General features: G+C 30.9%; 2 protein-coding genes and 2 long non-coding RNA genes across 5 annotated transcripts; 1 reads left to right on the forward strand and 3 right to left on the reverse strand.

Moving 5' to 3' along the window:
* Nucleotides 1–923, reverse strand: LOC114168933 (uncharacterized). Its single transcript, XR_003600790.1, has 2 exons — nucleotides 698–923; nucleotides 1–539 (listed from the first exon to the last, which is right to left on the reverse strand). It is a non-coding gene; the product is annotated as an uncharacterized LOC114168933 (long non-coding RNA).
* Nucleotides 924–8444: 7521 nt separating this feature from the next.
* Nucleotides 8445–9194, reverse strand: LOC114169138 (uncharacterized). The gene is made up of 2 exons (XR_003600830.2): nucleotides 9109–9194; nucleotides 8445–8915 (listed from the first exon to the last, which is right to left on the reverse strand). It is a non-coding gene; the product is annotated as an uncharacterized LOC114169138 (long non-coding RNA).
* Nucleotides 9195–13764: 4570 nt separating this feature from the next.
* Nucleotides 13765–16199, forward strand: LOC114168204 (alpha carbonic anhydrase 7-like). Of its 2 annotated transcripts, none has more exons than XM_085668422.1 (7): nucleotides 13765–14012; nucleotides 14295–14506; nucleotides 14804–14910; nucleotides 14986–15088; nucleotides 15183–15356; nucleotides 15464–15517; nucleotides 15954–16199. In XM_085668422.1, the coding sequence occupies exons 1-7, from the start codon at nucleotides 13925–13927 to the stop codon at nucleotides 16032–16034; spliced, it is 819 nt and encodes a 272-aa protein (XP_085524548.1). In that variant the 5' UTR covers nucleotides 13765–13924; the 3' UTR covers nucleotides 16035–16199. The 2 variants fall into 2 exon arrangements, with proteins under 2 accessions (XP_085524548.1, XP_027908742.1); XM_028052941.2 differs by having other exon boundaries at nucleotides 13768–14012; nucleotides 14289–14506.
* Nucleotides 16200–16925: 726 nt separating this feature from the next.
* On the reverse strand, nucleotides 16926–19084 carry LOC114168804 (lysM domain receptor-like kinase 4). Its single transcript, XM_028053761.2, has one exon. It carries the CDS (start codon nucleotides 18878–18880, stop codon nucleotides 16988–16990), a length of 1893 nt encoding a protein of 630 aa, XP_027909562.1. The 5' UTR covers nucleotides 18881–19084; the 3' UTR covers nucleotides 16926–16987.
* Nucleotides 19085–23334: the final 4250 nt, after the last annotated feature.

Here is a 23334-nt window from a genome sequence, read left to right on the forward strand (position 1 = left end):
TTGATCAAACAAAGTCTTTTATTAGAGCTATATAGAGTTACGAACATAACAACTCCACTTATAAGTACATAAAACCACCAGGGTTTTCGCATCATACGTTACCCTAGTTCTTTCACCTAATAATTTCATACACTAATTAATCTCAGTAACTCCTTGCATACATATCTTATGCATAACACACATATCTAGCATTCATTATACTCATCACACACTCCATGACTCATGCACATGCATATATATTTATATATACAGCAATATGATGCATCTGAGCAACATTAATTTCCTCCAAGACCACCATAATCCTTCCGAGGTATGTAATGGTGATTAAACTCCTCACTCACCGTACGTTGTCCAGATCCTGGTTTTCCATACTCCTTTCGAGGGATTTGATGGTGACCACTATCCTCAGATTTATTGCTCAGTTCTTCCTTCTCCAATTTCGTCATCAGTTTCTTCCTATCTCTAGCCACAGAAGAGCTTGCCAGCAGCATCAACACTACCACTGTAGTAACCGCAACCTTCATTCTCTTTAACACTAACTGGATCAATTTTTTTTCAGCCATACACACAAAAAAAAAGGTATAAAACGAGTCTGGATAAAATAGAGCTGAAGAACAATACATAAAAACTCAGCTGATAATTGAAATTCGTATAAATCACACACATAAGAAACTAGGTGCATGTTGAGTTAACTTACCAGAAGATGCTATGGTATGAACCCTTTTTGATCTTACAGGGAGAAGAAAAAGAAGAAGGTTGAAGGAGCTTAAATAGGGGGAAATGGAATGTGAGATAGGGAAATGCGAAGTCAGTTTGAAATAATAGCTTGGTGGGGTTGAAACCATTGACGTTGAGGAAAAGATTAAGTGCGATGGCCATTAAATTTGTTAATCAAACAAATTTAATGATGATATGCTTGTCTGTTTTTCTATGTGGTCTAAATAGGGAAATTCCACCTAATTTAAGGAGCATTAATTGGACATGTAGGTAGAATTAAAAGTTCAACTTGATTGAATGTTGTCGGGAAACACAAGTAGAGAATCATCATGTCAAATCTACCTCATTAAAATGACCAGCAATAAGAACGCTTTTACTGTTAAGCTTATTTTAATATTTTGTTGTAATGATGTTTGTAACAATGGATTGACGCTTGGAGAAATATGTGGTTTTAACGTTGATTGGATATAGGATATTTCGTGTTGATACACGTATTTAACGGACATTAGTGCTTTGGTATAGAGCAGAAAGAAAAAAAAATTAAGTAAGAAATTAATGAGTGAAAATAAAAACTAAAATAACTCTTCTACCTTTAGAAGAAAAGAAGAGTGTAACTAATTATTTGGTTAGCATGCATTTAATCTTTTATGTGTAGTCCAACATTTAGTTAAAATATAATCTCATTATCTTTTTCTTTTAGTACGTGGCCATATTTGTTTTGGTTTTACAACACTCGAGTTTATCATATTGATCATATATGATGATATTTTTATATTTTTACACTATAATTTGACATTCATTATCCGGGTCCTTTACATTGTATTAATTTTTCTTTTTGCAGATATTTTATAAAATTAAAGGAGTTTATTGTAGTTTTTCTTATATATTTTATAAAGTTTTCCAAAATAATAGTCGTTTTTTTTTACAAAAATAGTGATTTATAATCATTTATTTAAAAGTTTATTTGTTTTAAAAAATTTAAATACAAATATATTTTTTAATAAATTTTAATCTTAATTATATTAGAAATAAAATCAGAATAAACCGTTGATTTTGTAACTGAGTTAATTTTATTGATTCTCCTCGCCTTTCATTCTTCATATCTATGGTATAAATTATAATATCTTCAACGCAACGTGAGGGTTAAAGATCCCGTATTAATTAAAGATAAAACTAAATTATACTATTTTTAAAATCAAAAATAATTTTGTCACTGCATCATCAGAGATAACTACATTCATTTTACAATTTTTATATTCAATACTTTAGTTTATATTTTAATTAAATAACTTAATTTAATATATTATTCTATTAGTTATGGCTGTTGTAAAGATGTAGAAACACAAGAGGTGTCAAAAACATCTATTTCCAATAAGCATTCCTAAAAAATCTCAACGCCTTCGACAAATTAAAACATTTATGATAATATGTAAAAGATGCTTCTGCCTTAGATATTCTTAGTTTGTATAGGTGACAACTTTTTTTTTAATTTGAATTTTCTACTTTGTTTTCTTTGTTGTTCTTCTACTGTATTTTTATAATACACTGATTATCACTAATTATAACTTTTTAAAATATATTAAAAATATATTTAAAATATCAATACAGTATAATTTTAATGTCGAATAGAAGATGGTAAAAAAAAAAAACGAGCAAAAAATCTAGATTCCTTTTTTTTCCTACCACAATTGTTTGCATAACCTTGCACATGTCCCTTGAATTATAAAGTTGACTTTATTTTTGTCATTATATATCTTAAAACGTCCATTCACTAACCATAATCTTAACCATCTTAGGATTATAATCATCCTCCATCTGTATGCACTAACACTGTCTAATTATTTTCCTCACCAAAATGACTTTTCTATATGACAAACTCATGTACCAAGCACAAATATAACTCTTTTTTTCACTCTACCTTTTACCCACTTCATGAGCATTATAATTTTTGGAAGAAAACTCAAATGGAGTTTCTCATCATGTGCTTCGAGATACAAATAGGTTAGACAAAGTTAAATTTTAATTTGTTGAAGCTAATCCTACTTGTTTAACTATCTTAGACATTTTTTTCTAAGACTTGAGTGTGAGCTACATAAATGTGTGCTAAGAGCTATGAGTTTAAGTGTCCATTGTGTAGTAATTTAACACAAAAAATAGCGATGAAAATAAATCAAGTCTTTAGAATTTTCTATATATAATACAGTCCTCTTTCTAAAGATAGTGATTATGGAAGTATATCTGAAAATCATAAATCCTAGGAATGGAATGACTAAATTATGTTTTGGTCGGTGAAAAATATTTATTTGAATATTTATACAATTATTTTAGAAAGCATAAAGATAATATGTTATGTTTATTAAAATATTTTATTTATCATCACTTTAAAACATTTAATAATGCAATACGATTTTTAATAAAGTTTATATTTTTACCTAAGAAAGTTATTTTCCCATCTCTTCCATAGTGGAAATGGTCTTTTTCCAAGGTAATTAAACTCTAGATTATGATCGTGAAGATCATATAATCATAAATTATGGGATCGTAAATTTTTTAATTTTTATAAAAACATAATATATATATATATATATATATATATATATATATGGAAATAAAATCAATCATTTTGTCAATATTTATTTAAACTAAGTTTACAAAAGGAAATAGGGTAGAGTTTTTAGTTGCTAGTAAAGTACGTCATGCTTTACTAATAAAATAATTATCGAATTTTTTGGAAGTAGAAATTAATCAAATTTTATCTTTTAAAATTTTAAATAATATGCATGAAAATAATTAGTGTAATAAAGTATGGGAATATAAAAGAAATTAAAATAAAATAATATATGGAAAGTAAATTATAATAACTTATTACTTTTTTGTATATATTAAAATGTAATAAATTGTATCCATAATTCTCAAGAAATTTAATGAGAAAAATATATCAAAAAAACAATCTATTATTGGTCTTCATAAATAGCATTTAAATAAATTTCTTTATACAAAAAATAATAAAAATTAACGTTATTATGTTTCTTTATACAAGAATTAATAAGTACTATCTATGTATGTTTTGGGTCTATTATGGTTGCAAATTTGGAAAATTATAGTTGTACTAAATTTTAATTGGGAAGTGTTATGATGTGTTGCAACAGAATTTTAGATGTATTGATTTCTAATTGAGAAATGAATTTTAATTGTATCAATATTTAATTTAAGGGTTAAATATGTTTTTGATTCCTTAAGTTTCAATGAATTCTGGAGTTAGTTCATTTCGAAACTTTAGACAAATTTAGTAATTCGTTTTTTAAAATACGTGAATTAAGTCCTTTTAATCAAATTTTGTTAAGTTTATTTGACATTTCGAATGTGTTTCATAATAGTATTTGACTTAACATCAAAACAAAAATGTGTCAAACAGTATAAACAACTCAAATACAATCATGAAATGCATACGAAACATCAGATAAACCTAACAAAATTTGATTAAAAGGACTAAATCCACATATTTCGAAAGATGAAAGACTAAATTGATCAAAAATTTTGAAATGGACTAATTTCAAAATTCACTGAAAGTTAAGGAATCAAACACATATTTAACCCTTAATTTAATGAGGTGAGAGTGACTTAGTGATTGAACAACACAAGTAACAATGTAAATTTTAATTACATCACCTTTTAGTAAGATTTAGGATTAATTTTAGCTGAATTTACTCAGTGAAGAATATGAAGAGGTAGTGTAACAGAAAATTTTTAAAAAAAATGACAATTTACACTATTTTACGATTTTGTTTGATGATCCTACCGATCCTACTATATTATGATTATGTAGGATCTTACGAATTTACGATAGTTTTGACTACCTTGATTTTTTCTGAAATTTTAGTATTAACTAGATTTAATTATGTTATGTTTTAAGTTCATGATAAATTCGAAAACTTTCAATTGAGTTCCTAATAAATTTTTATGATCTATTAAGTCTTAATAAATTTAAATATTTAAATTTTTCAATTGAATATGTTTGTAATCTCTTTTATATTAACTTAGTAATGTAGCTAGTTGTTAAGTGACTGACATTGTTATTATTTTGTCATGTCATATTGTTGAGTCTTCGCTATATGTAATTTTATTATTTTTAAAATTTTATAAATTATGATTTTATGATTTATAATTTTATTGTTATATCGTCATATATTTTGTTGCGTGACTAACATGTTATTATTTTGTCCTGTCACCTTGTTGAGTTTTTGTCACATGTAATTTTATTATTTCTAAATTTTAATAAATTACAATTTTATGATTTATATATTTATAATTTATCGTTATATCATTATATTGTTATGTCATCATATTGTTATATCGTTATATTATCATAATGTTATATTGGCATATCATTATATCATTATATTGACATATCATCATAACATTATATCATCATATTGTTATATTGTCATATCGTGTTATCGTTATATCGTCATATCATTATATTGTCATATTGTTATATCGTCATATCGTTATATCGTCATATTATATATCGTCTTATCATTATATTGTCATATCATTATATTGTCATATTGTTATATTTGTATATTGTTATATCGGTATATTGTTATATCGTCGTATTGTTATATTGTTTTATCGTCATATCGTTATATCGTCATATTTTCATATCATTTTGTCTTTATATCATGTTATCGTTATATCGTCATATCATTTTATCGTTATATCATATTATCGTTATATCGTGATATCGTCGTGGGGATATATCGTCATATTATACTATTGTCAAATTGTCATATTTATAAAATTATAAAATTATAAAATTTTAAATTATGAAATTATAATTTATAAATTTTTAAAATAATAAAAATATATGTAATGACAATTGAGCACAGTGATCTATCAAGATAATAATCACGTCAACCAACTACAATCTTAGTAAACAAAATAGTTAACAACTATAAGTCAATTAAAAATTTTAAATTTATTGAGTATTCAACGGATTATAAAAATTTATTAAAAATTTACAAATCTATAAAGAATTTCAAATATAATTAAACCAAAAAAACTATTACAGTAAGATGTTGTTTCCGAGATCGTTTAAAAAATAAACCAAAGATGGATAATATAAATCCAAACGCTTCCTTATAGATAAAATTTGTATAATTATTAAATCATTTATAATAAGATGTTTAAATATGAGACAAATATATCCTTTAGTAGACATTTAAGTCTGTGTCGAAGATGCTTAAAATTTAAAAAGATAATAGGTCAGGTTTTGATATTTTAACAAATTTACTATTATTATTATTATTATTATTATTAAATATATAATTATATGTATTTAAATTGATCTACGAAATAGTTATAAATTTTAATTGTCTAAAACATGATATGTTTAGCCAAACAAAAAATCTAACCTATTTTCTCACAACCAATTATGATATAAGCTGGATGACTTCCATGAAACAATCTAACCTATTTTCCCACAACCTCGTTTTGTCGTGATCCACCAATGTAGTGAAAGTATCATCCATCATCTTCAACACTATGCATAATAAAAAAGTTTCAACCAACTAATTTAGAGGCATTCAGAAAAATGTGATTGGGATGTTTTTGGTGACAAGACAAGGTATATATGGCTCTTTATTTAATTAATTGAATGATTCTAATTTTTTCATAATATTATTTTATATATCTTTTATGATAAATCAGTGAAAATACATGCGTGTATATATATTAAATATTCATTAATTACTTATTAAATTAATGTATTAAAGTACATTGAATTCTTTGGGATTTGGGATTTTCCTGATATTCATAACAGCCGTTATTATGATATGATCAACAAATTTTAGAATAATTATCTAGTTGGTTTTTCTTTCTCTTATTTACACAATAGTAGGGACAAATACAAACAAAGATGATTCCCACAAATCCATCCGTGTGAACAGTATTCCTAATTGACTAAACATTATCATACTACCTACGAAGCTTTCCTATTTTTTTTTTCCTGTGTGACAATGTTGAACAAAAATGAGATTATTGTTGTTGATTGTTTACAAGCCTAACCAATTGTAGCAATCAAATTACACACCCTAAAAAGAGGATTAGAATAACAAGTGGCTAATAGCAAGAGATATTAATGATAGGTCTTTCGAAAGAAATTATCGAAGAAACGTTATGATACACGAATTCAATTTATATAAAATTAGTGAAAACATGTTCACATCTTATAATTGACATAGAAATTTGAATTAAATCAATATTATTTACTTTCAGAATATATAATTAGTTTTAAAAATAATTATTAAAAATAAAAAAAGATTTTTAGAATAAGTTAAAAATAAACTATTTATAAAATAATTAATAAAATTGGAAAAATAGAAGAGATTTTAAAAATAACTAGTAATGACAAAAAAGATTTTTATAATAATTTAAAATAATTAATTTTTAAAATAATAAATAAGGATAAAATTGAAAAAATAAAATATGAATACAAATGAAGGAATCTCCTTTTATATTGGTAAATATATATTGTTATATTAATACTATCTTTAATCTAAAATTTTAAATCAATAAATTTATCGATTCTCTTCTACTAAACTTTTCATCTCAATCATATAAAAATTTAATCTCATACTTAAATTTTCAACTATATTTATTGACGATCAATCTTCAAAGAGAAAACATACATCGAATGATATTTAAATGTGCTGGGTAGGAGTTCTTGAAAAGGTTTCTTCACATAACTCTAATTATAATTTCATATGCAGGTGCAGATTTTACCATATTGATTATCTACAAATCATCTCCTGTGTTTAAATTTTTATTAACTAATTAAAAATCATCCCAAATAACAGTTTTTACTATAATCCTTTTATATTTTCAGTTTATTTCAATTAAATTATAAATGCGATATATTTTAGAGTTTAACGAAACAAATGGCAGAACATATACCATGAAACAATTTTATATTGTCCTTAAATTGTCATTAAAATAGATTTTAGGGTAATTATTACAGAAGTCAACAAGCATACAGCTAATAATAGTCTGTATGATCCAAATAAAAATGTAAAAACATGACTTTCTCTCTCCATATTTTAAGTTCAACGTATTTTCCTATAGAAAAAAAAATATTAATACTTTTATTTATCAAGACCATTGTAATCCTTTTTTTTTCAAATTAAATGGTTGAAAGACGAATTTGGATTCTCTGCTGAAATTTTTTTGTGTTGTTGTTGTGCTTTCATAATACATTGATTACCACTAATTTTGACATTTTAAAATATATTAAAAAGATATTTAAGATACTAACACAGTGTATTTTTAATACTCAGCAGAGGACAACAAAAAAAAATAGTAGAGAAGAATCTGGACTGATTCTCTATTGAGTTTTTTTTTTTTGTGTTATTGATCATCTCTTTCATAGTACATTGATTACCACTAATTTTGATGTTTTAAAATATATTAAAAAGATATTTAAAATATACCAATACAGTATATTTTAATGCGCAATAAAGAACAACAAAGAAAAACAGTAAAATATCTGGACTCTCGAAAGACATACGGTATATACAAAACAAAACAAACAAACATTCTTTATTATATTAATTACAGGCATAGGCTATCCCATGAAGCATCATATATATATATATATATATATATATATATATATATATATATATATATATGAATAACAACCCCAGAAATTCATGCATACCATATTCACATGAGGTAATAAGAACTATCAGGATTTGCATCATATAAATGACACCTTATAACGTATTCTTTCATGCATTGTTATGCACGTAGAAACTTAGTAGTTACTAATAGTAACAACTTAAAACATACATATCAAACATATGAATTGCAACACTACACAATAATTATACAACCAGATATATGAGATGTAATCCTTGATGTTCTAAGCATTTCCTTGGGGACCAGATTGACCAAAGTCCTTATTACGAGGGATCTCATGATGACTCACTGTGCGTTCGCCTGGTCCACCTGTTCCAGGACTTTGATGAATAGTAACATCACTATAGCTGTTCACAGGGATTTCATCATGTTCAACATTATTATCACCATTCATGTGTTCTTGCATCTTATTCATACCCATACAACAATTTCCAACCATCACAACAACAACTGTTAGTGCAATAACCACAACCCTCATTCTCATATTTCTTCCTCACTCTCTGCATAATTTAGTTACTTAGTTAGCCACACACACACAAAAAAAAAAAAAATCAATCATGCGAGTTCATGACATAAAGCTTATGTATATGTACATGTATGGTTTTAAACGAAGAAGACGAAGAGAGAAATAATGAGTGAGTATATTTAGGTTTTATGAAAAACAAGATGTGTATTATAGTTTAGTGAACGCACCAGATATATAGGTAGATGCTAGGGCTATATTTGGCTTTGAGATTTGTATGATATCTAACACGAAGAAAGAAGAAGGTTGAAGCTACTTAAATAGGGCATAGCTAAGCATGGAATGATAATGGTGATATAGTGGTGGGGTTGTCACCAATGACGTGTGAGGCAATATTAAGTGCGATGCCCATTCAAATTCGTGACCAAACAAATAAAATGATGACATGTTTTGTCCAATTTTCTATGTGGTCTAAATAGAGAAATTCCACCTAATGCTAGGGCATTCGCAATATAGGTTATAGTATCTAATTTGGTATGATGGTTTTTTTTTTTCTTCGTTTTAATGGTATGTCCAACTTGTTTGAATTGTGGGAAACACAATGAGGTGAAGAATCATATCAAATCTACCCATGGAAAGAAAAAGTGAAGTAGAATTTAAACGGTTATGCTTTGAAATAGAGTAAGAATCTGTGTTTCATAAATTAACAAATATATGCTTTTGTGATATATATATTCTCTTCCCTCAAAAGATATATCTACCTATTTAAGTTATTAAAATATCAAAGTTATATATATTTCTATTTTACTTTTGGATAACATTATCTAATTATCTCATGCTTTTCAAAATATTTTGATTAACTTAACATGATATAAAAAGTTTTCAACAACTCACTAATGATTCAACCAATTGAATTAGACTATTGCATTAATATAAAATTATTTTTTAGAAATTGGCATTTTTAATTAACCAAAAATATCTATATAAAAGGTGCACTTGAAGTGTTTCTATCAATAAGAATCCTAGTATATGTATAAAGAAGAACTAAGTATTATATTATAATATAATATAATACTTTGTGTTTGTATTCCAATTATTCACACTTTCTGATACATACATCATAAAATATGATTTTACAAACGGATTTTACCTATATGAATTTTAGAATTTTAATTGTTGATAAAAATATCATTGGTCATGGATGTAACGTCCCATTTAATTAATAAACGTAATTAAGGAAACGCCACACACAAATGATACTATATAGTAGTCTTGGGGTCCTTAACCCAACCCCTGCAAACTAGACACACCACGATGCCGAAAGAATACAGTTGAAAAGGCTAATCCATACTGGTAGAGAAAGTAAAGCATGATGTGATACATGGGACAAAGCCCTAAAGGAAAACCAAGATCCAGCCCATGCAGATCATGCAGCAGAATCATCACCTCCTTGTTGTCCGCGGTTGTTCCTCGCATTTGCTCACACCAACAAGTTGATGATCATCGCAAGAGAGAGTACCACATAGCAGAACACACAACAACAAAAGTAGAGTAAGCTAAAGCACAAAAGATTTCATCCATCAAGTCCGATATAATTTCACAGTATCATACACTCACTTCAACCAAACATGTTATGACTCATCAGGCAAAACACTGCGACTCGACTCATCCGGATACATATAACTTGGTCGGATTCAGTGGATGCTTGCACTTGTGGTGGATACCTCTGCTCACCCCCGAGCTATGTGTTACGGTGTTACAATAAATCAATTTCCGTCACCACAAGGTTAGCCCTTAGAAGATTTCAGGCCTCCTGCTACTCTCACCACAGGAGCCAGTCCGCTCTAGGTGAGACTAACTGACTCCTTAGAGTGTCAGGATGCAACCTTACCTTGAATCCTTACCTAGTTATATAGATGGGGCACCACCATGGACACCCACTAACAGGGGCCATGGAATTACGTCCCGACCACTGAAGCGCAACCCCGAAGGTCTCACCTAGAGACCCCAAGGAATTACACGCTGACACGGACCAACAATCATAAATCAGTAGTATGGGAACATTAAATCATGTTTACAATTTCATACCAACCCCTGGAATTAATTCCTCATACGTATCACATTTTGAATCCATACCACTGGTTATCACCACCCCATGAGTCTATGGCCTCATCTCATATCAATACCATGTTACTTTAATTCCAATCCACGTACATAGAATTCAACTCATCTCTTTATCATGCCACATTAATAATGCCCATCTCATTTAGTTCACATGCCAATTCTCATACCAAACCAATCATCTATAATTCATGAATCATGCTACGCATACATAATACTCCATTATGCACATGTCTCTCATCACAACATTCATACCCAAACCAATACCAATCATCCAAGAATAAACAAGCATCTAAATACAACACTGTCTCGCCCAACACCTCGCTCAAGCGAGACATGCTCGCTCAGGCGAGCCCCCTTAGCCCAGGCGAGGGCTCAAAAGGCATCCAGAAATAAATGCGGGATCTCGCTTAGGCGAGACCCCTCTCGCCTGAGCGAGATACTCGCTCGCTCAAAAAGAAGAGTGGGTCGCCTGGGCGACCTTTCGCGTAAAAAGGGTTTGGGCGAGCTCCTGTTCATCTCGCCTAGGCGAGACTGGCCTGCTTGGGCGAGATTCACAGGTCTCGCCACTGTTTTCCTGCAACAGTTCCTCACTCCAGCCCAAACAACATATTCATACAACAGTTTCAAGCGTTCAGAACCAAAATAGCAACACACCAACCACACAAACTCGAAATAACAGCCAAACAATGAAGGAAACAGGACATATGAGTAAGGTCTTAACTTCCCTACCTGGAAAATGACAAGCACGAGATCTCGCCCTCCTCTAAACAGCGGAGAACGGCAACACAAGGGGCGACTCAAGGTAATGGAGTACAAGTCCTCTTAGCTCAACGTGACAGTGGAAGCAAACCCTAGCGGAGGGGGTTGACGGCTGCAGTCTTAAGTTCTCTGAAATGAATGAAAAAAATGAGACTTAGGGCAACTAAGATTGATTTTTATCTACTTGGCCAGCCCTTAAGCCCACTTACAAGGACAGCCCTTTTAGTTTAGGGTTGAAAGACAAGGAGCAATCTTAACGGGCATTACCATGGATCCGTTAGAAAAATTTATCAATAAATTATAATTTTTATTATCGATGAAAATATCTATTAGATATATTCATAGTATCCATCGGTAAAATTTATTGATAATTTATAATATTTATTATCGAGAGATATTTTCATTAGTAAATTTTGTCAATAAAATGAGCGCCAAGGTTTCCCCTTTGGACGTTGACCATGTGATAAAAATTTGTCCATAAATTTGTTAATAGTTGAAATCTATAAATCCATCAGTAATTAAAATTCAACTATTGTTAATTCAACTTTTGTCAAATTTGTCAATAAATCCATTGATAACTCAATTTTTGTCAAATCTATTAGTAAATTCACTGATAGTTGTATTTTTTATATTCGTTAAAAAAATAGTGTCAATTTTCTAACTAAATTTGACGAAATAATTGTTAAAAATTAATTATAAGTGAGTGAGAAGAAGAAAAGAAGAGAAGAAAACGGAAAAGAAGAGCAAGAAGAAGGAGGAAAAGAAAGAAGAGGTGGTGGTGGTGTTGGTGGTAGCTACGATGATAACAATCACGGTGACTTTTAAGGTGATGGCGGCAATGATTAGTGACGGCGGAGGAGGAGGAGAAACAGAAGGATCACTACAAGAAGATATCTCATTAGAAATCAATTTTAGTAATCAAAAGTTGTTAGTCACAATAGTGACCAATTTAGATAGCAATTTACAAAATTAAAAATTATTGGTTACTAAAATAATTTATACTATAAATAAAAAATTATAATTAATCACTAAATTGGTCACTAATTAATTAGAGACCAATTTAGTAACTAAGTCATTTTGATAGCCAAAATCTGGGTAAGTAATTTTTAGGGAGTAGGAGGAAGAGGAAGAAGATAAAGAAAAAGAGAAGGGGAAAGAAGACCAAATTTCAATATTTACTGACGAATTGTATCAGCAGTCAAAATTCAACAGGAATTACCAATGAATATGTACCGATAGATAATTACTAACGTATTTAGACTATCAGTAATTACTAATTGATCTAATAACTAATTGATTTTACCATCAGTGTTTACTGACAATTTTCTACATCAATAAAATTTATTTATGAATATTTTATCAATAGATTTTGTTTACTATCGGAAAACTGTCTTTATTGTTAACTTATCGATATATTTTGATGATTATCGATAGAATTTATATAACTATAATTATTAAAAAAATTATCGTCTCACTTTTAAAAAAATTTGTAGTTATTTTATTGTTAGCACAAAATCATAAACACGTCTCAATAATGTCAACCATGAGTACGAGAGATGAAGATAACTTCACGCAGTTTTTCATTCAATAGCAAGCAGGGGTTCCATCTTGCTTTGCTACGGTTGGTTTTAACTTTTACGGAGTTTTTTTTTTTTTTTTTCATTCTGTGATGGACTGTGAGCCAATTACTTCGTTTCAAAACTCCAAAATAGTGCATAAGATAATGTAATTAATAAGTATGGCTTTAGTCAAACTAAGACTCCTCATCTTAAAAGCGAGTGAATTCATTTTTCCAGAAAAGCATATATTTTTGGAAATTAATTCACTGAAGCACAACATGCTCCATAATTAAGGACACGACACGTGCTTGTACAAACGTCCATGTTTAAACCACACATATGTTGTTGGTAGAAAAATGGCAAATTCTTGTTGCTTGCTAAAATTGCAAAGATACATTGCTAAAGATGAAAGAAAGTGTCTCCATTGACGTCAAAGTAATGGTTTTTTCACATTTGAATATCCTTGACCCTTTCTAAATTAACTTTCGTACCCTGTGGTTGTCTTTAAATATAGCACGCTTCTGATCTTTCGTCTGCATCATTCCACATTCAATTTCATCGATCAAATATCATAGCAAAAAAGCTCTCAAACGTGTTGAATAAAATGGAAAATCTTACCAAGCACGCTGTGATTTGCAGTTTATTAACAGCACTTGTTTTTTCATCATGCCCAATAACAATGTCTCAAAGTGGTGAGCATTTCTTTTTCTTGGTTTTAATTACTTTCTCGTTCTTAATTGCATGCATGCATGCATGCGTCAAACAAATCGAGTCACGTACATACATAAAACACATAATTTCTGGGTTTCTGATAGATTTAACTGATTTCTAGGGTTACCAAAATATAGGGCAGAATGTAAAGAAGTTTTCAAACTTATCATTCATTTCATAAGATTAAACCTGTTTTAGAACATTTATGGAAAGTTTTTTTTTTTTTAACTATTAATTGATTTATTGTTTGGTGTCAGATTCAGAGAACGAGTTTACCTATGATATGAAGGGCAAGACAGGACCAGATAAATGGGGAGACCTAAAACCTGATTGGAACCTGTGCAAGATGGGATCCATGCAATCCCCAATTGATTTCTCGAATGATAAGATTGAAAAAGTAACTAATTTGGAAGAACTTCAAACCAACTATAGACCATCCAGAGCAAGTATTAAAAATAGGGGCTACGATATCAAGGTTAGTCAATACCAGAAATGTTTAATAATATTTTCTATTAAATTGTGGACAATGATATTTCACTACTAAATTTTGATAACTTTCTTTTTTATAATATGATATGACATCTTTTAAGTGTTTTTGGAATATTAAGAATGAAAAAATAGAAAAATGGAAAACCACTTAGAAGATGTCACCGAGAAAGTTGTCAAAATTTAGTATTCAAAAAATCATTTTTCAAGAATTATATTGTGCTCATAATTTCTTTTTGATTTCCCTTTACCAATTTTGTTTGAAAGTAATTTTTGGTGAATATAGGTGGAATGGCATGGGGACAAGAGCAGTGTAAAAATTAATGGAACTAAGTATAGACTTGTACAGTCTCATTGGCATTCTCCCTCTGAACATGCCATTGATGGCACAAGGTACAAACTAATTAAACCCTAAAAATATCAAAGTTTAAGTACTTTAACTGAATATATATATACTATTACTTTCAGGTTGGATCTAGAGTTGCACATGGTGCACCAAACTCCATCAGGACAAATTGCAGTGGTTGGAATAATGTACAGGGCTGGAAGAGCAGATCCTTTTTTGTCATCGGTACATTGATTAAGGATGTCTGTCACAGTGTCTGGAATTCTCTGTTATGAGTTAACCCTAAATTTCTTATATATACTTTGCACATCTTTTCTAGTTAACGGAAGTTTTAGAGGCCCTTTCTGATAAAACTGGAGCAGAAAAAGAAGTGGCTGAACTGGATCCTAATCTGGTTATGGAACGCGCAAGCGCAGCATTTTATTACAGATATATTGGTTCTCTCACATCTCCTCCATGCTCTGAGAATGTTGTTTGGACCGTCTTCAGAGAGGTCAATTTGCTAACCAATTCATCATTTAGCAGTATTTGCAAAATTTATTGTATGATTTTTCCTTCAAATTGTATATATATACTCAAATCAATCTTGTTATTCATCAGGTGAGATCGGTTTCTCAGGAGCAAATCAAAATGCTTAAAGAGGCCGTTGAAGATGTAAGTAACTATATGTATTTTTTTAGTACGTTGTATCATTGAGAATTTAAGGGTGAGTTTAAATTTTTAAAATTTGAATATCCTATAAGAATGAAAATACATAAATCTCGTTATTTAAGGTTTTAGGATGAAAATAATCTCAGTCTTTTATATGTGAATTAGACTTTTGTTTCATTAGTATTGTATTTATCCGATGAATATGGAACTTGAAAGCCATCTTTGCTATCAAAGCTGATGGTTAGTTTTGGTATTATGTGTGTTCAAACTCCAGCAATTTTTTCATTTAAAGAAATATATGACATATATAATTTGTTGAGAAGTCAAAATTGGTATCAACTTTTCTTGTTTTGTTACTGCACTTTAGAATGTCATCTTACAATTTTCTGGCACGGATGGTTAATTATGTTCTAAACTTTACCTGCACTTTAATTTGCAGCATGCAATTTCCAATGCAAGACCGTTGCAGAAATTGAACAACCGCGTAGTGCAGTTCAATGATCCCGAAGTTAAAGATTAGTGTTTCAAGGCATTGACGAGGACAAATACATAAATTATCAGATTTTGATTTCAAGTTTTGGTGGGAGAGAGATTTTTCTGATGCACTTGGTCTGTTGTTGTTATTTTCTGATGTTTATTTCATGTTTTCGGGTATATTCAGTTTAATTTTCATTTTGTTCCTATACATGATGTTTTTTGATGTATATATTATTAGGACCAAGAGTTGGGCAGTGCTTACATTATAGTTTCAAAAGGTGAAGAACATTTATCTTTTTATTCTGATTAATTATCACAAATTATACTGATATAACTCACGTCGATTATTATGTTATCAATATTTTTCAATAAAATATTATTTTTAGTAATCCAACTATTAATAAGGTCAGATTAATGTTATATGTACTTTCTAAAACTATCAAAATCGACTCCAAAGTCAAGTCCAATTCTTAAATTGAGGCCCATAAGATTGGGCTTGGTGTGAGGGCCGGTCTATTTCTTGCTGCTGTGAGTGTAAAAGGCTTTTACTTCATGTACCTCCACAAATTTTCAAAATGACTATTTTACCCTCTAAAAAGTGAGTTCCAGAATATATGTATAGGAAATTTTCCGGAACAGGCTTTTCAGAATTTTAAGAGTAAGATTTTGGTAACGAAATTTCCAAAACAGAATTTAATAAGTGCTCCAAAGACTAATGGAATCTGCTTTTCTAATGTCCTCCAAAGACTAAGCGCTCAGGTGATGATTCATCTCTGTTCAACGACAAAGATTGGTGACATAACTGAAGGCCAATTCAGAAATGACAGCAAAAACATTTCATTATTTACTTTACAAACCAAAGATGTATCAGTATATCTATTACTATTTAATAAGTACAAACAAGAGGGGCAAGTAAGTAGCAGAACTGATAAGGTAAAATATAACAAATATAACTATTCTCACATTTCACAATTAGCATCTTAGCACACATTTTGGCTAAACCATTTTTGCAAGGACTTTCATGATATCATCCATACTTGGCCTACGCAAAGGATCATCTGCCACACAATCCTTTGCCAGAAAAGACAAACACAAAGCCTCTGGAAGAGAGTAATCCTTTAGATTAGGATCCATGAAACTCCTTAACCCTTCAAAACAACCACCTTCACTGGCCTCCCCCAACAAGAATCCCATGGAATCTTTCATCTTTTTCCCATCAAAATTGTCCCTTCCTGATATCAGCTCAAGCAACACAACCCCAAATGCAAAAATGTCAACTTTTTCAGAAACTGAGCCATGTGAGAGGAACTCTGGTGCCACCAATCCTTTGGGAATCTCCACAGTATCATTGCTTTTTCTGAGTGTGGCACTAGCAGCCAAAGCTCTTCCAACATCTGCCAGTTTCCCCCTACAGTCAGCTGTTATGAATATGTTTCTGCTACTGACATTCATGTGAGCATAGGAAGGAAAAGAACAGCAATGTAAATAGTAGAGACATGTCGCAATATCAAAGGCAATTTGTGTCCTTTTGTACCAGTTTAGAGCATTGCATCTATCAGATAAGCACTCCCTCAAACATCCATTCTTAGGCAACTCAAACACTAAATAAGACCATGAATCATTGCTCTCACCATAACAGACACCAAGCAAGTTCACAATATTAATGTGGTTGATCTTAGAATGTAAATCAATCACCTTTTGTGTGTCTTCCAACCTCATCCTCTTCACCATCACCTCAACATCATTGACTCTGCCCTTATAGACAAAGTCACCTCCTCTACTGATGTTGTTTTCTTGACTGAAATTCTTGGTTCCCTTCTGAATCTCCTCTATGGTGTAGTTGAGTAAGTAGTACTTTATTCCAACAAGAAGATCCGGGGACAGGCACCAAGTTGTGTTGCTTTTACCCGTTTGTGTGGATATCTGAGAGCTTCTAGTTGGTGACCACAAAGTGAGGGAGTTGGTCGTGCTGAGGGAATGAACAACATCAATTTTTCTCAATCTCTTTATGTAAAATCCGCTAGCAAGCAATGTTATGAGCAACAAAAATCCGATGACAGACCCTGCAATGTACAAATGTGATGGTTTTGTGTATTGTTGTGTCTTGTCCACTGGATTTGTTGGAAGAAAACCTGGAGGTGGAGAAGGAGAGTCAGGAATATCAAGTATTCTGATTGGACCATCCTCTAATGGAACTAGAACAACTGTGTTAGGATAAACAGTTGACATGGAATTCAATTTATTCACTGCATAAAACTCTTGTGGTGAGATTTGAAATTTTTCACTCACTTTGTCAGGATCATCATTTGCTATAAGAGGGTACGTGACAAGGTACTTCACCTTCTTGCTCCAGGTGGAATTCTCACTGTTTGGACAAACACATATGAGAGGTACATGAAGCTCAGAACCAGCTTCTGGTTCATTACCTTGTGAGAGGTTTTCCTCAGCCAGTGTGAGACGACTTAGCAGCCCTTCAAAAACACCACAAGCAACCTCGGAAAATGTTGTGTTGTCAATGACTTTATAGCTTAACCTGGTTTGATAATACGTGCCAGAGCAGGTGCAGTTAACAGGAATAAGCACCTCCTTACCTTGTTTGAGTACAAGGGACAAAGAGGAAGATACGAGGTTGTTCTTCAGAAGCACCTCATCAGAGCTCTTGTTGAAGAGCTTTGAGACACTAGAAATGGTGTTGAAATTTTTGTTAGCTCTATACACCACGAATGTTTCGCATGAATCATGCGTTGACTTGCAGCTGTACCTTGTTCCTAGCCCAATCTCATTCGAAGTACAATTGTTTTGGTTGTAAGCAGAGCACACACCTAAGCAAATCCATGCAGCAAACCACAGATGAAGCATAATTTTGTGCACAAGTACAAGATTTCCCATGAAGAGATTTCTCAGTAGTCACTGGTATAATATGTTACAAAAAAAAATGCAGGGGAACAGAAGAAGAGGATGCAAAATCAAAGTGATAATAAATTAGATCACTCTTGAGCTTGATTCATATGAAATAGAGTCATTCATTGGTAAAGGATGTTATGATTATGACTATGATCAATGAATGAATTACTTGGCTAGCCTCCAAATGTATATGACATTAGAGATCATGGATATTTGACTAAAAACGTAATCAGAGTTTGTCAACATGCGTGGTCAAATGCATAAATGTATAAGAAGCCGGCAGAAAAATCAAATGGCTACTTCAGACTAAACTTTTATATATTGTGTAGTTGTTTTATGATGTTTGTTCTATTCCTTTCTACTTGTTTCTTACCAATCATATTCAATATCTTATGTGTTGTTTGTCACTGTGTCAGAAACTTTGGCCCTTCCTCTCATTCACACACGTTGCAGATTATCAATCAGCCAATGATCAATAATAGTTTAAAAATGCCAAACCAAAACCCAATTGCCAGAAAAATATGAACTGCACAATAGGTTTATTCTTCGTTTATATCAGATCAACTAAAAATTGCAGAGTATTTTATACTTTTTTTTCCCATGTACATGTTCAACACAATGTTCTGTTGATCAAGTATTATTTTAATAGAATCAAAAATAACAATTTGACACCCCACACCGTAAAATGATCATAAAAAAAGTGAATTTTTATATTTATAAAAAAAAAAAGAGAGTGAAACATAGTGTCCAAATAGATGTAAGAACTTTTTTAGTATTAAAATTTCTTATTTTAATTGTATAGCATTTTAATACTATAGTATTTTAATACTGAAGGAACCGAACTAGTAATTATATTAAATAGGGTTTATCAGCCATACAAGTAAATGACTGCGTTCACATTATAAATAAATACTAGTAAAAATGCAGAGTAATAATAAGATAACATTATGTTATTTGCTAAAAAGCTTCGAAGGTCATGCTTTTATCCATGAGGGTGCACATCATATATAAAGGTTATAATATCTCTTTGTGATAGAAAATATTGAAATAATTATTGGCGTGAATATATTCATTTAAAATGACAATTTTTTTAATGATTATCTTTTAAAATGATATGATGACAATTTGAGATTTTGGGATCACTTGTAACATTAACTTTTTTATTATCCATCATCATCGATCGACAGAGAAGAAATGACAATCGAAAGAGAATTTAGTTATATTATCTTTAGGTATATTTATATTCAATAAAAAATGTTATTTATAGTTATGTTTAGTTTTAGGTATATTCATATCCATTTTTGTCTAAAAGAAAATATTTATTTGCAAAAAAATTTCTTACGCTTTAGTTAACAAGAAAGTGTTAGAATCTAAAAATAGAATAATGAATATTCTACTCCCTAAAGAATTTTTAGGTTTTGAATTCTGATTCTACTCCCTAAAGAATTTTTAGGTTTATTTTAAAAAAATATTGTTCATGTTTTCTCTCTAGTTTTTTTAAGAGATTTATTTATCACTTTTCAAAAGTTTGTCCTAATGGCATTAAAAGAGAGAAAACCATAATTTGCCCATCATTTTTGCATTTAAAGTAAGTTTTTATTTACTCTTTTACTTGGGTGGTGTGTATATTGTGTTTAAAAGATTGCGAATTTGTTTTGCATACAATGCTTCATATAATTTGCATGATGGGCACTTTTTTACATTTTTGCATGGTGTCTTCTATTTATAGAAGTCCTACAAAGAATTGTTATTGATGATATTCTTATGTCAATGACTTTCATATTATGTTTACCTCATATGGACACATTCTTCTATAACACTTAAATTTTTGGGTGATGTTGAGCATACATATTCAAATACTTGGTTTTTAGTGTCAAAATCAATCTTGAAATGTTTGAGTCAAATCTCGTAAACAATATCATAATTTGCATTTTTAGTAGTCAATATTCGCATGTAAGTTCCACCTACTTCTTTTAAACTTGCATCTACTCTCTATGAGCTTTACTTTGTCTACTTTTGGAATAGTGTCTATTATCATTACCTTTCATTTGACATCTTGCATTTGGTTTCATCTAGCACTTCTCTTGACTTCATCTATGTTTTGAAGATGTCTTCTTTTTAATATTTCTCTTAACTTCATCTAACATTTGTGTTAGACTTAATCTAAGTTTTTTTATGGTGATTAACACTTTAATAAATTTATTAACTTATTTCGTACTATGCAGCTTTCTTAGACACATCGAAATATGGATTTATTTGTTATCATAAAAGTCATAGGTGTGTATAATAATACTTTTAAAGTTAGACTTGTGTATAATCTTATAAAACTCATTTATTAATAAGTGTGATAATAACTTGTATAGTACGTTCCACCAGTGTAGTAAGGGCTTTTGGTTCCAATTATTTTTGATATTCTGCCCTGGTTCCAGAATCAAGACATATTAGAGCAAGGTCAAAAGGAGATGACTTTTGGCCTTAGGTGTGAACCGAAGCCATATAGCTACTCTTCTGTCTTGGTTCTAATGTGAACCGAAGCCATTCTGTAAAAAATCTGAGCTCGCATTTCTAGCCACGATGGCTCGCAACGGCACATATAGAGCTCTTGCAGCAGCGGTGGTCTCATGGTTTGCGCTGGCCTTCATCTGCAGTGGTGGCTCAGGCGCGTCCGCAGTGGAGGCGTTCTCGTCGTGGTAGCGCGTTCGTGGTGGGGCTCGTGGCTCGCATGCAACGACTCGAGGTTCCTCTGTCGTGTCAGTTCTCGTTCGTTTTCTGGTATGGTGGGTTACGATGGTAAAGACATTTCTTCACTTGTAGTGTCTCTTCGTGACAGGACAATGGTGCGTTTTGAACCCTAAATCTGTGAACCTCAAAGCAACACAAACGAATCAAAAATGCAAAAAAACAAAACAAAACAAAACAAAACGCGAAGGGAAACCCATTTTCGAACTCATTGGTAGCGAGAGGCGACAATGGATGGCGTGACGGAGTTGGACAGTGGTGATCGCAAAGAGAGTGAAGAGGGGTTTTCTGCGTAGAGAGTTTTGAGAATACGATGAACAGTGAAAGAGTTTCGCGATTTGGGAATTTAACCGGCTTTATGGCCTCGGTTCAATTAATAATTGAGGCTTAAAGTCCTTTTACTGCTTTGGTCCCTGCACACCTGAGGCAAAAAATGTTGATGCTGGTGACAATTTTGAAATTTTGCTTACTGGGCTGCCTTATAGGCTTCAGTTCTTTTGTAACTGAGGCCTAAAGTCTCTTTACTGCACCGATTTTCAGAGACCCGAGACAATATAGTTGGACGAAATTGCAAAAATGTCACCGTCTCCTTATAGACTTCGATTCCGCTATAACCGAGACCTATAAGGCAAATTAAAATGTCAAATTTGCACTAGTATTCACATAGCCAACCACCAAGCGATCAATGGTCAACAACTGAAAGGTCAATGAATGAACCAATGATTGTGTCTGATCGATCTATATTAATTAGCACACTTTTAAGAGACAGACCAAATTAAACGAGGATTATCAAGGTAAATATCAAGTTATGCATACAATGAAGATTATAAGACAATTGGGTCATAATTAGTCCCCAAAAGGTAAAGACCCACTATGAGTAGTATAAATAAATATTTCAGGTGATGTATTTATTACGATTATTATTAGCATTCACTCCTACTCAGACTTCAATTGACTTGATCGTTGAAGTGCCTCCTACAGGTACCACCCGATCGACAATCCAAGGATCCGTCTCACTGAGTGTCCATTTGACCTTGTAGAAACATTATTTTTCATACTTGTTAGAACCATTTATTTGTCTTTGTATCGTGCATTCTGTATTATTTTCATACAATTTTTTAGGATTTAAATATGTCCTTCTAATATAGATGTAATTATTTTTTTTAGTTGAACTGTCTTGTCAAATCACTCATATCCTCGCTCAACAAACAAATACAATTAACTTTGTTACAAAAAGAAACGGTTCGTTTCACTTAGCAAGAGATTATGCTCTCTCAATCATAAATTACTTTTTAGAAGTGGTTGAAAGGTAAAGTCGTAGAGAAAAAGAGTTTTTGTGTGAGAATGCAACTAAGGACGAGAGAAAAGGATGTAGCTGCAAATACAACTTAAGAACTCCATTCTCCTTCATCCATTCAAATATTTAGATTAATGTTTTGCTCCAAATGTATAGTAATAGTAAAATCCTCTATTGGATGTAATGTATCTAAATTTTACATAGATATTTTATATATAACATAGATCTCTTTCATTATTCTTGTAATCTTTTCTTATTTTTTCACGTACATTGATTGTTTAACCAATATTTATTGGATAAAATTTTAATTTTTGTGTACAGTTCAAATTAAAAGTAATTTAACTATACAAATTGAAAGATTTAACATTTCATTGTAATGATGTCTACAAATTACACGTAATAA

Source organism: Vigna unguiculata, chromosome 11, assembly GCF_037176805.1.
Source record: "Vigna unguiculata cultivar grain cowpea cultivar isolate G323 ecotype 2 chromosome 11, ASM3717680v1, whole genome shotgun sequence".
Taxonomy (NCBI): Eukaryota; Viridiplantae; Streptophyta; class Magnoliopsida; order Fabales; family Fabaceae; genus Vigna; species Vigna unguiculata.

Bases quoted from the DNA above. Each gene is read 5' to 3' on its own strand.
- LOC114168804 (XM_028053761.2), bottom strand. From the start codon at position 18,880: ATGGGAAATCTTGTACTTGTGCACAAAATTATGCTTCATCTGTGGTTT.
- LOC114168204 (XM_028052941.2), top strand. From the start codon at position 13,925: ATGGAAAATCTTACCAAGCACGCTGTGATTTGCAGTTTATTAACAGCA. The intron at 14,013-14,288 runs GTGAGCATTTCT...GTTTGGTGTCAG, and splicing joins AATAACAATGTCTCAAAGTG to ATTCAGAGAACGAGTTTACC. The intron at 14,911-14,985 runs GTACAAACTAAT...TATTACTTTCAG, and splicing joins CATGCCATTGATGGCACAAG to GTTGGATCTAGAGTTGCACA.